The sequence below is a fragment of the Nannobrachium achirus genome (genome assembly GCF_963921795.1).
Source record: "Nannobrachium achirus genome assembly, chromosome: 14".
NCBI lineage: Eukaryota > Metazoa > Chordata > Actinopteri > Myctophiformes > Myctophidae > Nannobrachium > Nannobrachium achirus.
In genome coordinates this window covers 20482564-20496872 of record NC_137821.1, presented here as the reverse complement: position 1 = coordinate 20496872, position 14309 = coordinate 20482564, and the positions used below count along the sequence as shown (strand labels likewise).

At 42.1% G+C, this 14309-nt stretch overlaps 1 protein-coding gene across 1 annotated transcript; it reads right to left on the bottom strand.

Annotated features, from left to right (window-relative positions):
* Positions 1-1341: 1341 nt before the first annotated feature.
* ppm1ka (protein phosphatase, Mg2+/Mn2+ dependent 1Ka) lies at positions 1342-14045 on the bottom strand (the record flags this gene model as incomplete). Its single annotated transcript, XM_080741229.1, has 9 exons — positions 14007-14045; positions 9823-9945; positions 9216-9368; positions 8763-8935; positions 8040-8140; positions 7604-7769; positions 3009-3153; positions 2360-2494; positions 1342-1473 (listed from the first exon to the last, which is right to left on the bottom strand). Exons 2-9 carry the CDS (start codon positions 9937-9939, stop codon positions 1342-1344), a joined length of 1122 nt encoding a protein of 373 aa, XP_080597355.1. The 5' UTR covers positions 9940-9945; positions 14007-14045.
* Positions 14046-14309: the final 264 nt, after the last annotated feature.

Sequence of the window (14309 nt, the reverse complement as noted above, 5' to 3'; positions counted from 1 at the left end):
AGATTACCATGTCATCTCCCTTAAGCCCCCGACTATTTGACAACACAGATTATAAATTACGTCAGAACAATTAATGTTGTGTGAAGGGTCTTTCCCATTAAAACTGGGAAGGCATCTGTGTCATTTTAGATTTTTCCACTTTAAACATTATTTTATACTTTGATGGCCATTCAAAAATGGCAGATATGCAAGCTCTCACAGAGCATCATTTTGTGCCATGCTGCGAGCTTGTACATCTTCTATTTTGAAAAATCTTGAAAATGTGTGCAAATCTTTGAATACAAACATAGCCTATATTTTAAGGCTAACATTTTTAACTAAAATCTTTGCTTCTGGGGGTCCCTGGAACAAAAATCTTTTGAGATGGGGGTCCGTGGCTGAATACGTATAAATGTGGGGCTCCTTGACATACATTTTTCAGAAAACTGTTAAGACTTAGAAGACATTTTTTAGAATGGGGGTCCTCAGATCTTAATGGCTCAAACTAATAATAATATCGGTATAAGGTGCAATAATCACACTAATAATCATAACACACTTCCTCTATTCTATTGCTTATTAACATGACAAAGTGCTGCAGTCAGAATAGGATGCGCGTGTTCCTTCTCCTTTATACATTGCTTGTATGGTAGATGTTTCATAAACCATTAAAAATCCTTTTTTATAAATAAATAAATATATGCAATACATAGTAGTGCTTCGGTTTTTAGTCTTTTCAAACAACATTTATAAAAAACTTCACATTGGTTTCAAGACAGACAGTCATTTGAGTCATTGACTTTATCTGACAATGGATATGAGTAGTGATAACAATAATATAATTTCTGTCAAGTGACATTTGTTTATATCAGCTTAACATGCATAATTTAGATTTTTGGGGGCCAGTGTTCCCAATTATTATTATATTCATTTTGGACATTTTGAGAACTGTACCAAAGATGGACTATAGATAATTGGAAACATAACAATTAGTGTCTGTTTTCAGAAAGCTCAAGGTTCCATTTATTTGTACATCCTATTATACAAGTATAAAAGTAAAGTTATTGGGTTTTGGCTCCTCAACATTGCAGCAACAAGGAAACAATAGAAAAATATGAAATTATCTATATACACGAAGCAAACAAATTACAGGGCTGTTCTGTGACAGTGTGTGTGTGTGTGTGTGTGTGTGTGTGTGTGTGTGTGTGTGTGTGTGTGTGTGTGTGTGTGTGTGTGTGTGTGTGTGTGTGTGTGTGTGTGTGTGTGTGTGTGTGTGTGTGTGTGTGTGTGTGTGTGTGTGTGCGTGTGTGTGTGTGTGTGTGTGTGTGTGTGTGTGTGTGTGCGCACGGCACGCGAGTGCCTTTATGCCCATCTTCCACTCGATGCGAAGGTTCTGCTCATACTATAGACGGCGTCAGTGCTCTGCTGTTTGCCCCAGGCCCCGAAAGGAACGATGAGGATGGTTCCATTATCTTCAGAGCCATACTGCAATGCCTGCACACACGCACACACACACGCACGCACGCACGCACGCACGCACGCACGCACGCACGCACGCACGCACGCACGCACACACACACACACACACACACACACACACACACACACACACACACACACACACACACACACACACACACACACACACACACACACACACACACACACACACACACACACACACACTCATTAATATATGGTACAGAGAAACAGATGGACAGATGGACAGACAGACAGATGGACAGTTTGAACATGGAAGCAGATATAAATAGCAGCATGCTTTTATGCCAGCTAGGGTAACTGCTCTGTTATGCAATTAAGTATGGATGCACTGTACAGTACATACTGTATAACGGACATTGTCTAGTTGTCACCTCCTTTTACAAGAGACATGTGAGCCAGGCGCATTGGGGGAGCATTAATAATGTGATGTGATGATGTCAGGAGATTGAGGAAACCTCAAGTGTGAGAGGAATGTGTCCCTCTCACTCGTGTCCAAGAGCAATCTGTGATATCTTCACATACAGTATCAGCTCATCATCCTCTTAGTTCTTTATTTAAACTATCTAGTAAAGCATGGCAGACTGTGCACTTTGAATAGTTTTGAAAATATTGACACCACCGTGGCACAAAATCTTTTCAGATGGGGGTCCGTGGTGAAATTAAACCTTAATTCAGGGGTCCTTGACATGAAAAGGTTTGAGAACCATTGCGTTAGAGCTCTGAAACTGATGACCTGTTACTGATGTGGAGCAGAGACAAAGAAATAAAGCCAGATGGGTATTGGTACAAGGCGTTCTTGCTTCATTTCTGTCAGCAATTTGCTCTCCCTCCAGCTAACTGCTGGGATATGGCGCCGAATGATAACATCATACTGTACCTGCTCAGAGATGACCTCAGCTGCCTCGGTGGGGTCGTGGCACTGGCTGATGACATCACAGATCTCCTGGTCGCTGAGCAGGAAGTTGATTCCGTCCGTTGTCAGGGCCAGGAAGCTGTCATTGGCATGTTGCACCTGAAGTGAACATGCACAAACACAAACACATACTTTTGTTACAGCATACACACACATACATACACTGGTATAGAATACAAACATGCACAACACACGTAAATTGAGGTTGATTCTTCGTGTCACTTGAGAGCGCATGCGCTAAATGACATAAACTTGTTGTGTCACATACACACGCATGTCGTATACTGAAGTTGATCAGCTATTCCAATTCAAAAACAACAAAAAAATTATTCAGGATTCCCATTCAAAAGAAGCAAAAATAGCCGATCTACAAGCTCAAAACGCATCGCAGCGCGATGCGTTTTGAGCTTGTAGATCTGCTATTTTTTTGAGAGCGCATGCGCTAAATGACATAAACTTGTTGTGTCACATACACACACATGTCTGTCGTACACCGAAGTTGATCAGCCATGTAAAAGCCATGTAACTGATATTGGTTATTCATGCCACACACACACGTAAACCGATGTTGATACTTTGTGTCACACACACACACACACACACGTAAGCTAACCTTGACTCGTCGTGTCTCTGGCTCAGCGATCACTCCGTTGTGTTTGAGGTGAAAGTCTCCTATGCTTCTTGTCATGGCTAGCCTGCCATTAACGTTAGCCTGGCCCACACTGTTCCACGCCAGGAAGCCTCCACTCTCCTTTATCCTATACACACACACACGCGCGCACAGATATCATTATGAGGAGCGATAATCATGCACCTTTCAAGTGTTACAGAATGGTTTGTACTTTAATTGGACCATACAAAGCATCACATTTGAAAACTACACTAGACACATTCACACGACAACTAACGTATTCTGGGTCATACTGTATGTGTTACATGTGTTACATGATGTATACTGTACTGTTGGATCAGCTGTTCCTGTTATTATGTCATACATACATCTGTGTCATGACGTATGATGGTATTGCTTTATACTGAACAGTCAACTTCAACACAATCACGTTAACTTTTAACTGTTCTCATATCAACGTTTCCGTTCAAATTTGATGCCTTGTACAGTATGGACCAGTTAATAAATGCATACCGATCAGTGCAATCTGTGCAAATCCAGACTGATAGACAGACAGACAGACAGTAAGATCTGTCCAACCAACAGATCTGTGTGTGTGTGTGTGTGTGTGAGTGTGTGTGTGTGTGTGTGTGTGTGTGTGTGTGTGTGTGTGTGTGTGTGTGTGTGTGTGTGTGTGTGTGTGTGTGTGTGTGTGTGTGTGTGTGTGTGTGGCAAAAGTGAGAGTGAGATAGAGAGAGAGAGAATTACAAGCATCTCACTGCGTGCCTGCATGTAAAGCGTGTGTATGAAGCAATAGGCACCTTGAATGATTTTACAGCACGTACAGTCAGTAAGGGTAATATGAACCAGTGTTTTGTAATAATAAAGTATTCCAGGGTCATTCGTATACTGTTGGATAAGCTGCTCCTGTTATGTTATGTAACACGACCGTAGTTGTCCTACTTTATAATCCATTAATTTACTGCACTGCCTGGGAAAGAGAATGGACCATGGAGACTGGAGAGTCATGTTAAATGTGATTGGCTATTTTTGTGACACATACAGTATGAACCATATGAGGTTCTTCACTTAAAATAATTACTACAAGTAACATATTTGTGAGTTGAGGGTTGTTGGTCTGAATGCATGGAGTCATTGTGATAATCTGAGTGCGTAGTGTGAATGAGAAATGCTGGTGAGACAGACAGACAGACAGACAGACAGACAGACAGACAGACAGACAGACAGACAGACAGACATTAGGATACTGAAGGTTTTACAGCGCAGTCCTGCTCAGGTTGATAAGTTCATATGAGTTTGAACATGGAAGCGGATATAAATAGCAGCATGCTTTATGCCAGGATAACTGCTCTGTTATGCAATTAAGTGTGGATACACTGTAAAGTATTATCTGACACATTGTCTATAGTTCTACAAGAGCCATGTGAGCCAGGCTGCCGGTATTCATTTACTGTATGTCATTACATACATACATGTAATACTGGTTTCATTTGACTTGTGTATCCTCTAAACATACTGCTGTACAGCTACTGTAGACCTACACAGTAAATAAACATGTACTCACATTTCTAACTTAAGTAAAAGTATCAATACCACAATGTAGAAATACTAGAATTAGTACTTAAAGAACAAAAAGTAAAAGTACTCATTGTGTAGAATGTCCCATTTATTTCACAAGTGTCAAAATATTTTGAAAATAGCAGCTACAAGCTGACAACACATTGCGAACTTGCGACATGTTGTGAGCTTGTAAATTGTCTATTTTCAACTATAGCCAAAGATGAATTGGTTAATGCATGTTTTGTATTAAATTAATAATAAAGATCAACAAAGTAACCAGTACGTTTTTAAATACTTGTAGTGGAGTAAAAGTACTGAAAACATAAAACCAGTCAAGTAAAAAACGTCCTCAAATTTGTACTTAAGTACTGTATTTAAGTACATGTTACTTTCTACCACTGCCGGATTAATCCATTTAATGTTGCAGCTAGTAAAGGTGAGGGTGGTTCATAACTAGTAACTAAAGTTGTCAAATTAATTGTAGTGGAGTAGTAGCAATATTTGCAATGAGATGAGGTGGAGTAGAAGTTTGAAATACTCAATTAACGTAGAAATGCTTGTAAGTACAGTAGCTAAGTAAGGTACTTAGTAACTTTCCACCCCTAATCTAAAGTACCTTGTACAGTATGTCTAAACAGAGACCCTCCTGCCAGCTGCCAACTTTCCTCCATGAGAGCGCGGGTTTATAAATAACAAAACCTCATGTACCGGTACGTGGTTTGAACTTGATCCTGCATTGGTACGATTCAGTCCCATCACCAGAAGCCCCGCAGGCATCCAAAATACACCGCCATTCAACAACGTCTAGCTATTATATAACATTACGCCTCAGTGACCCAAGTAGATTATTTAACATCTCTATAAAATATCTCTGATGGAGGATTAGTTATTTGTAAAATAACGGATTTCATATTGTTATTAGGAATAATGACATCACCCAGAGAGAGAGAGGGGGAAGGGACACAGGTTTCTAGCTGGAATTGAACCTGAGACTCAGTGCTTTATGTGGTACGTGTCCAGTCCAACTAGGGTCTGGTGACTGTGCGGGTGGGACTTGAGACATAGCCAGTAACTTTCCATTCTACGGTTTATATTTCAAACTCTCAACATAATGTGTTCCTATGTGGATACTTCTGTTTTCCCAAACACCACACAGTAGCAAAACCTTTCACTAGGAATCATTGAAAGCTGAAATAAGCAATGTATATTTTTTTATATAATAATGAATGAAAAAACTGTAATATTAATATTAATGTGTTGAGAAGCACTGGGCTTTTAACATCACACTCTACTGCTGTAAACACTGGTTCTGAATCACATGCGTGAATACTATTCAAAACCAATCTGCCTTAACCCATTTAGGCCTGGAATTATTGAATGCTTCTTTAACTAGTGAAAAATAATTTCAATATTTTTGAAAAGGTCGTGAAAATTTGTGCAAATCTTTGAATATATGTATTTTCAAAGCGAACGTTTGTAACTCAAATTTTGCTTCTGGGTGGTCCCTGGAATTAGATATTTTGAAATGGGGATCCGTGGCCAAATAAATATCATTTTGGGGGTCCTTCACATGAAAAGGTTTGAGCACCACTGACATAGTATAGTCTCTCAAGAACAGACTAACTGAGCTCCAGTTAAGTGAAAAGGACCTTTTCTTTGACGATGGCTGGCCAGATTGCTGACATAGAAATATATATATTTTTTTTTCAAAAATCTTAGAAGGATTCAAAAGACACTTATAGAATCGGGTCAAAATTGTAATTTTCATGATTTTTCAAAAATAGCACATCTACAAGCTCGCAGCGCGGCACTCGGTGCCGCGCTGTGAGCTTGTATATCTGCTGTTTTTTATATTTAAAGTGATAGTTCACCTATTTTTGACATAAAGCTGTGTGAAATACTTGCCATTAAAACAGTGGTTAAAAATGTATTAATTGATTACCAGAGTCCCGTGGTCAGAGTTCTGGTTAGTTTCTAATGAATATTAAGTAGTTCCAATGGGGTGGGGGCCATTTGGCGTGGCCCAATCATTGAAAATAGATTAATCCACAAAACTAGCGTAATTTGTATTGTTGGCCTATTTCTACCATATAGAGTGAGGTTTCGTTCTGATCAGCTGCCTGCAAAGCACCTTGTTTTGGGGAAATACGTTGCAGCGGCGTAGTGATACTGGACACAAAAAATAGTACCATGTGACAGAGGGGTCAAAGTTGAACGAAAGTTGGTCTATTTGGTAGAAATAGGTCAACAATACAAATGAAGCTAGTTTTGTGGATTCATCTATTTTTAATGGTTGGGCCATGAGCCCCTGCCAAATCACCGGAACTACTTTATATTCATCTAAAACTGACCAGAACTCTGACCATGTGACTCTGGTAATGGATTAATACATTTGTAACCACTATTTTAATGGCAAGTATTTCACACAGCTTTATGTCAAAAATAGGTGAACTATCCCTTTAAAGCATAAAATATTGCATCATAATGTGTTCAGGCCTAAATGGTTAAAAGTAGCCTAAGTGGTAGAGGGTGTGACTGTGACATACTACACTAGCCACCACACAACCACAGCTACTTTAGTGGTGTGATCTATCCCACAATGCAACACAGTTAGTTCAATGGACTTCACCTGTATCATAGCAGGGTAGAGAAGGAGTCAGATTGATTTAGTTCTGTTCTGTCTAATGGAAAACAGTTTTATATTGCAGTGATATATAGGAACTTGGGAACTGGAAGGTTCCTGGTTTGATTGCCGGGTCACCCAGGGTTACTGTCGAAGTGCCCTTGAGCTGAACCCCGCACTAAATGCTCCAGATGAGCAAGTTGGTGCCTTACATATGATGTCCTTTGCTGTCGGTGTGTGAATGTGTACGTTGTGAGTGTGTTGAAGGTGTTGACTGCTTTGCACTTTGGATGAAGGTTCTTTGATACACCATTTACCATTTAGTGTCCTGGGCAGGTAGTGGTTAAGGATAATTATAATTTGTGAGTGCGTGCGTGCGTGTGTAGGTGCGTACCTCTCTCTCTCATCCTTGCGGTCGGGGGTGTGGTCTATTGTCAGTTTGTGGGCCTGTCCCTTCCTGCATAGCACCGCTCGACTGTCGCCAACACTCCCAACGACAAGCTCCACCCCATCTCGTAGCATAGCAACGGTCGCTGTGGTGCCCGCTGTCAGGAAGGAGGCTGTTGGTGCGCGCACGCACGCACACACACAAGCGCGCGCGCACACACACACACACACACACACACACACACACACACACACACACACACACACACACACACACACACACACACACACACACACACACACATGCAGTCAGACTATTAGTAATACATTCATGAATATATATTGGCGAGTAGACAGAGTATAAGAGATAGAGAGAGTGCGTGCGTGTGTATGTACAGTACAGTATGTGTGCGTGCATGCATGCGTGCGTGTGTGTGTCTCACCATTGTGAAAGAGGCTGAGGTGTGTGTGTAGGGCCTTGTCCACATCCAGAAATGCCTTCATCATAACCTTCTCCAAGTTCTCTTCTTCCTCCAGTGCATCTCTGCAAGCACACACATAAACACAAACATAGCAATAAAGGAACTGTCCAACCAATCGTCACCTTCATATTCGGCGTGTGCTGCCTGACACCCCAAGGGAGTCCAGTGTGCTGCCTGACACCCCAAGGGAGTCCAAGTGCCGGAAGTGAAGATAATCCGATCAACGGTTCTCTGACAACAGTGTGCGCCACAATTACTTGCAAAATCAATGCCAAGGAAAATGACGGGTATTGTGGGAAGAGTTAAGTCAAGTCATGTTTTTTTTTTTTTTTTTTTTAAGATTTGTTTTTGGGCTTTTTATGCCTTTATTTGATAGGATAGTAGGCTGACAGGAAATAGGGAGATAGATGGGGAATGACATGTGGCAAAGGTCGTCCGGATCGGGAATCGAACCGGCGATGCCAGCAGGCATCATAGCCTAGTATGTGGTATGCGCCTTGACCACCAGGCCAGCGGGCGCTCCCAAGTCAAGTCATGTTAATGGCTACTGCACTTGTTGTATTTAACATTCAAGACAGAACAGGTCCAATACGGTCTACCTTGCACCTTGATTTGAATACATTATGCTAGCCTTCTCAGTGTGGTGACATGATTGTAATAACAACATTATGACTCAGTTTGTACCGTATATATCTCTCCATGTATGTGTAACAGAAGTCTGCAGCGTGTGAGCCGCCGTGTCCGTCAAACACCGCAAAGTACAGCAGGTTGTCGTGGATACGGGCGATCTTCAGTCTGTCCTCGTTCTGTCTCCTCTGACCCAGGACACACGCACTGCCCACCCTGGACAGACTGACCTGGAGACACACAGAGACGGACAGATGGACACACAAAGAGACAAACAGAGTCGGTCAGTCATTCATTCAGTCATTCATTCATACATGTATTTATTCATCCATTAATGTAATGATTTGATATCAGTCAGTGATTCGTTCATCCAATCATTCAGTGATTCTGATTCATTCAGTCAGGCAGTCATTCAGACTCACTCACTCACTCAATACAAACATGTAAATCAATGAGTCATTCGTTCAATCAGTCGGTGATTGATTGATTGATTGATTGATTGATTCATACTTGTGGAATAGGTTTTCCATATCGTATACTGGAAGGCAGCAGGATGGGTTCTTCCAGTCTGTTGTCCCAGATACCGAACGAGTCCCACGTAATCGGCCTACCACTGCTGTCTGGGTCGAACCTGGGTACACTGCTGCGACACCGCACACACATCTACACACAGAGAGAGACATGTACAGAGCAAGTTCTGTCAGGGAACTCAGTGCTCACTCAGCTGTCAGCTGGCCGACCAATGGTACATCTCAGCTCCATGCTTCTATCATTTCTCAATCAATCACATACTCACTTCATAATAGAGCACCCTATTTGAATGGGAAAGTTGCTTTGCTCACTCCTTGCTTGCCTTTTGCTGCAATAATCAATAAGTAATAGAATCTTCTGAACAGAATGTAAAAATCACACCCAATGTGAAGTGAGCGGTGGTCGTGCTTGCATAACGTCTTCAGACTAGGATTTGAGTCTAGGATGTACAGGCTATATGCTACACACACACGTTTTGCTATGGCAAAACGCTGAGGAAAAAGGCTACAGACACACGCACAGCCACTCTATGGAGCGGTTTACCACCGCTCAAAAAGAAAACCTACATTGATCAGAGTAAGCTGACCTGTACTGTGGCTGCTGCAGCGGGAGCGTCGGGAGTGGAGCGCACGGTGAAGAAGGTGTGGCGTGTGACAGTGGAGCGACCACATCTCAACAGACTGACCAGAATGGAACCAGACATGATGGGCTGCAGGGGAGGAGAGGATTACATGGTTAGAGTAGTAGAGCATACTACAAATGTAATAGACTAGATTACAGGGTTCTTCAACGTTTTTCAGGCCATGGACCCCCAAGCTGAGAGAGAGATGAAGCAGGGGCACCCACTATATATCATACCAGTAAGACACCTAAGGGCGACAAGCGACCTCGACCCTAAAGGGCGAGGTCGCGCCATGTCTTGGCCATCTGGCCAGTGATGTATATCGGACCAGTTACCCATATATAGAGACTCCTGGTACCCATATATGGAGATCCATGTATTGTATATGGAGATATGCTGTGAGAGTCCAAATCCTATTCGTTATGAGAAAGTCCTATGACGTCTATGACATCTGACATCATACATACAATCTCTTTTATGCCCATATATGGGGATCCCTGTCTGTAGAGCCAGCCACACAGATATGGGCTATCTTGGCCATCTGTCTTACCCATATATGGATTCTGTTAGTGTGGTATGTGGCCGATGTGGCCTCCATATATGGGCATTCCCATATGAAGTCCTGTTAGATATGGGCGTAATATTGATGACATCAGGGATCTCCATATGGGACACATACGTATGGAGACGTGGTGACGTTTCTCATACTAAACTATAAATAAACTTGTGTTGCAGTTTAAACCTTTTCATAGATTTCATGCATTGCTTCAAAGACTTGTTTGTCATCATCATCATCAGTGCTGTCATGTTGGATTGTGTAGGATCAATATGTTAGATCATGGCCTATTTTCAGACATTTAACCACTTAAACCCTCAACACTAAATTTGACCTTTGGCTCTGTACTTGGTCTGCTCTTTTTTCCTTGTACACCAACCCTCTTCGCTGAAAACAACGATATACAAGCTTGCAACGGCTCGCAGCGTGAGGCCTTGTGAGCTTGTAGATCGGCTATTTTCGGCTAATGGTGCCCATCACACAAATAATTGGCGGACCACCTGTTGTTAGTCTGAGGACCCCTGGGGATCCCGAATCCCCTGTTGGAGACAACTCGAATATAATTAGTAAGTAACCTTGGGAATACCAATGGTTCTCAAGTCATGTGGTCCATAGGTCAGGAGACCTTTAGGCTCTTGTTTCTGTAACGTGAGGCAGCTTAGTGTCCAAATGCACAACCTGGACATGACGCTAGTTTGTCACATGAGGTAAAAGTACACCACCTGGATATAACGCTAGTTATGTCACATGGATCCCAATCCAAGCATTGGTACCGAGTGCCAAGCAGGGAGGCATTGGGTAAACTTTTTATAGTCTTTGGTAACTCTTGGCCCGATTGAACCCCTGATCTCTGAGACAGAGAGAAAGAGAGACAGAGAGAGGGGGGTGGGGGGTTCAGTTGGAAGTAATGTCTTAATATCCTGACATTAGGAATTGGAATAAATACCTCTTTATTTTTTGTTTTTATTATATTATTTAGAAATGTGTCCAGAGGAACTGTGTGTGTGTGTGTGTGTGTGTGTGTGTGTGTGTGTGTGTGTGTGTGTGTGTGTGTGTGTGTGTGTGTGTGTGGGTGGGGGGGGTGGGGGGGGGGGGGTGTCTCTCTTTAAACAGCATTATTGTATTTTATTGTCTGATAATATTCAGCACTGTGAACATGACATTGTTCTATAGTTCATACAGTTGATGGATGAATTTAAGCATGTTCTCACAGGGATTCGCTATCCTGCGTGTTTGTTTATCTTCAAAAGATGGCCTGTCTGTCTGTCTTTTTGCGGTGTGTTGGCGATACAGACCCAACATGCGACAGGCTGTTCAGCCCTAACAAATCAGAGCACAACAAGAGAAACAAAAGCAAACAGCTAGCTCCTCTCGGAACCTCTCCCTCCGCTATGCAGCTCGGAGAGGTTCCGAAAGGAGCTAGCAAACAGCTAGCTAAACCACAGATAAAAAGAGGAGAGAGACACAATGTGTGACATGAAAATCTTTGTTTGTTTTTGTTTATTTGTCTTCCCTTATGTGAACATGCATGAGTTTGTTGTGTACTTGAACCTGTAAGTCACTTTGGATAAGAGCGCTAAAACCCTACTTATTATAATTCTATGGCTAAAACACACAAACAGTGACGTTAGTAGTATAAGTAAGAAGCCATGTGACCCATAGGTCAGGACTGGAGCCTGACAATAGTAGGTTAGTGGGATAAACCAAACCAGTGGTGTGGACACTGCAGCTGGACATGCATCACTGTGCCTTTACACTGGACTCAACCTACCAACCCTCCATTCAACCATGACAGCTTAATACACGCCCATTGAAATGTTGACATAAGGGCAGGGCTGAGCAATATGATATTGGCCCCCGCCCCTACTCCCAGAAACATTAAATGAATAGGCCTTAGTATAATTTCAAAAATAAATGATATAAAAGCATGTGGCTAGGCTATTTCCGCTATATTTGAAAACAAAAAGATCACAAAATGATAATAGGATATTATTGTCACAATATCGATATCAAAGTATTTGGTCAAACACCAAAATATTATATTTTGTCCATATTGCCCAGCCTAACATAAGGGGTATTTCAGCTAAAGAGTGAGTTTACCAAAGGCAAAACATCAACATGAGCCATCTTCCAACTGCACAACCGACAATAACAATAATTAAAACAAATATCAAAAAGCTATAGCTTGAATTTATTGCACCTTTCATGAAACCCTTCAAAAACAATGAACCAACTAAACAAACAGACAGACAAAACAACAAACAACTATTTGCCATAAGCCTGAGAGAATAGGTGTCTTTTCAAGGCAGCCTTAAGACTCCAGAGTTGGAGCAGGACAAATCTTCAATGGGAGAGTTCCACAGGATGGGGGCTGTCACACTGAAGGCTCTGTCCCAAAAGGTTTGCTTGTTAGTTTGGGGGATAGAGAGGAGACTATAGCCGATATATCAGGAAGGAGTGACCGTAACCTTTAACCCTCAGCACTCTGCACTATATACTTTCACTGATATTTGTGCCCTGTTTTTATTGTTTTTATTGAGCGGTTTTAGTTTTTATGTATAATTAAGTGAATCTGAATCTGACTATATGACTCTGTCAAGGTTGTTATAATTTGATATCACATCATTTCATAATGACATAGGCCTATACGTCGGCTGTTATTTGCCTCATCCCAATGCTATTGTCAACCATGCACCTTATACAGCCTATTTCATGCATCTTAATATATTTTACGCTGCTCATGTTGATATCTGCTCAGTTTTTGTTTCTTTCTTTCTCTGTCTCTTTCCTCCTTTCTTGAAAGTCCACCTTTGATGGATCTTGTACGACAAAGAACTTTAACCCACGTTTTTACTCTGGCGATGTGACAATAAAGCTGAGTTTGTATTGAGTCGAAGAGTGGTGTGTAAACGCATCGGGACATACATTATCAGATAACACCAGGGTGTAAAGTTAGCCAACACACACACACACGCGCGTGCACACACACACACACACACACACACACACACACACACACACACACACACACACACACACACACACACACACACACACACACAAACAAGACTAAATCTTTCTTAATCTATCTATCCTATTGACCTCAATATATGGTGGAGGTGAGTGCATTAAGTGCCCCCCCCCCCCCCCCCAACAACACACACACACACACACACACACACACACACACACACACACGTGATCCTCAGGCCCTGTTGTTGACAGTCCAAACAATGCGTGTACATCCGTGTGTGCAAAACACAGACACGTGCAGGTTAATTACATAAAGTGTTTTCCCTGATTATGTCAGAATAAGGCCATGCTGTTAAAATCAGATTCCTATGGACTACTGGCCTAAGTGAACATTCAGCTGTGAAACCGAGATTTCAATTCATCATCTCTCCAGACTTAGATTAATTGCACACTTTGTCAGTGCAATGGAAAAGAACACACACACACACACACACACACACACACACACACACACACACACACACACACACACACACACACACACACACACACACACACACACACACACACACACACACACACACACACACACACACACACACACACACACACTACTTACTTTTGGCCTTCTCTCTACAGATCTCCCTGTCTAGTCTCCAAGCCCACAGATGTTAAGACTCTCCGAGAGTTTTAGCTCGAGCCTTTTAAGCGACAGTCAGTGGTTGTCTTCTTGACCCCTCGCACACCTTGAGAGCAGAGACCGTGGCTCACACACACACCCACCACCATGAAATAAGCGCGTTCTACAGGCCTGTGTCGGAGGGGGATTTAAACTGTGCTCTCGTCGGCCAATCAGAGTCCACGTTACCCTCTCCCGTCCAATAGCGCGCAGAGGGTGTGAGTGTTTGGAAGGGATTCAGGT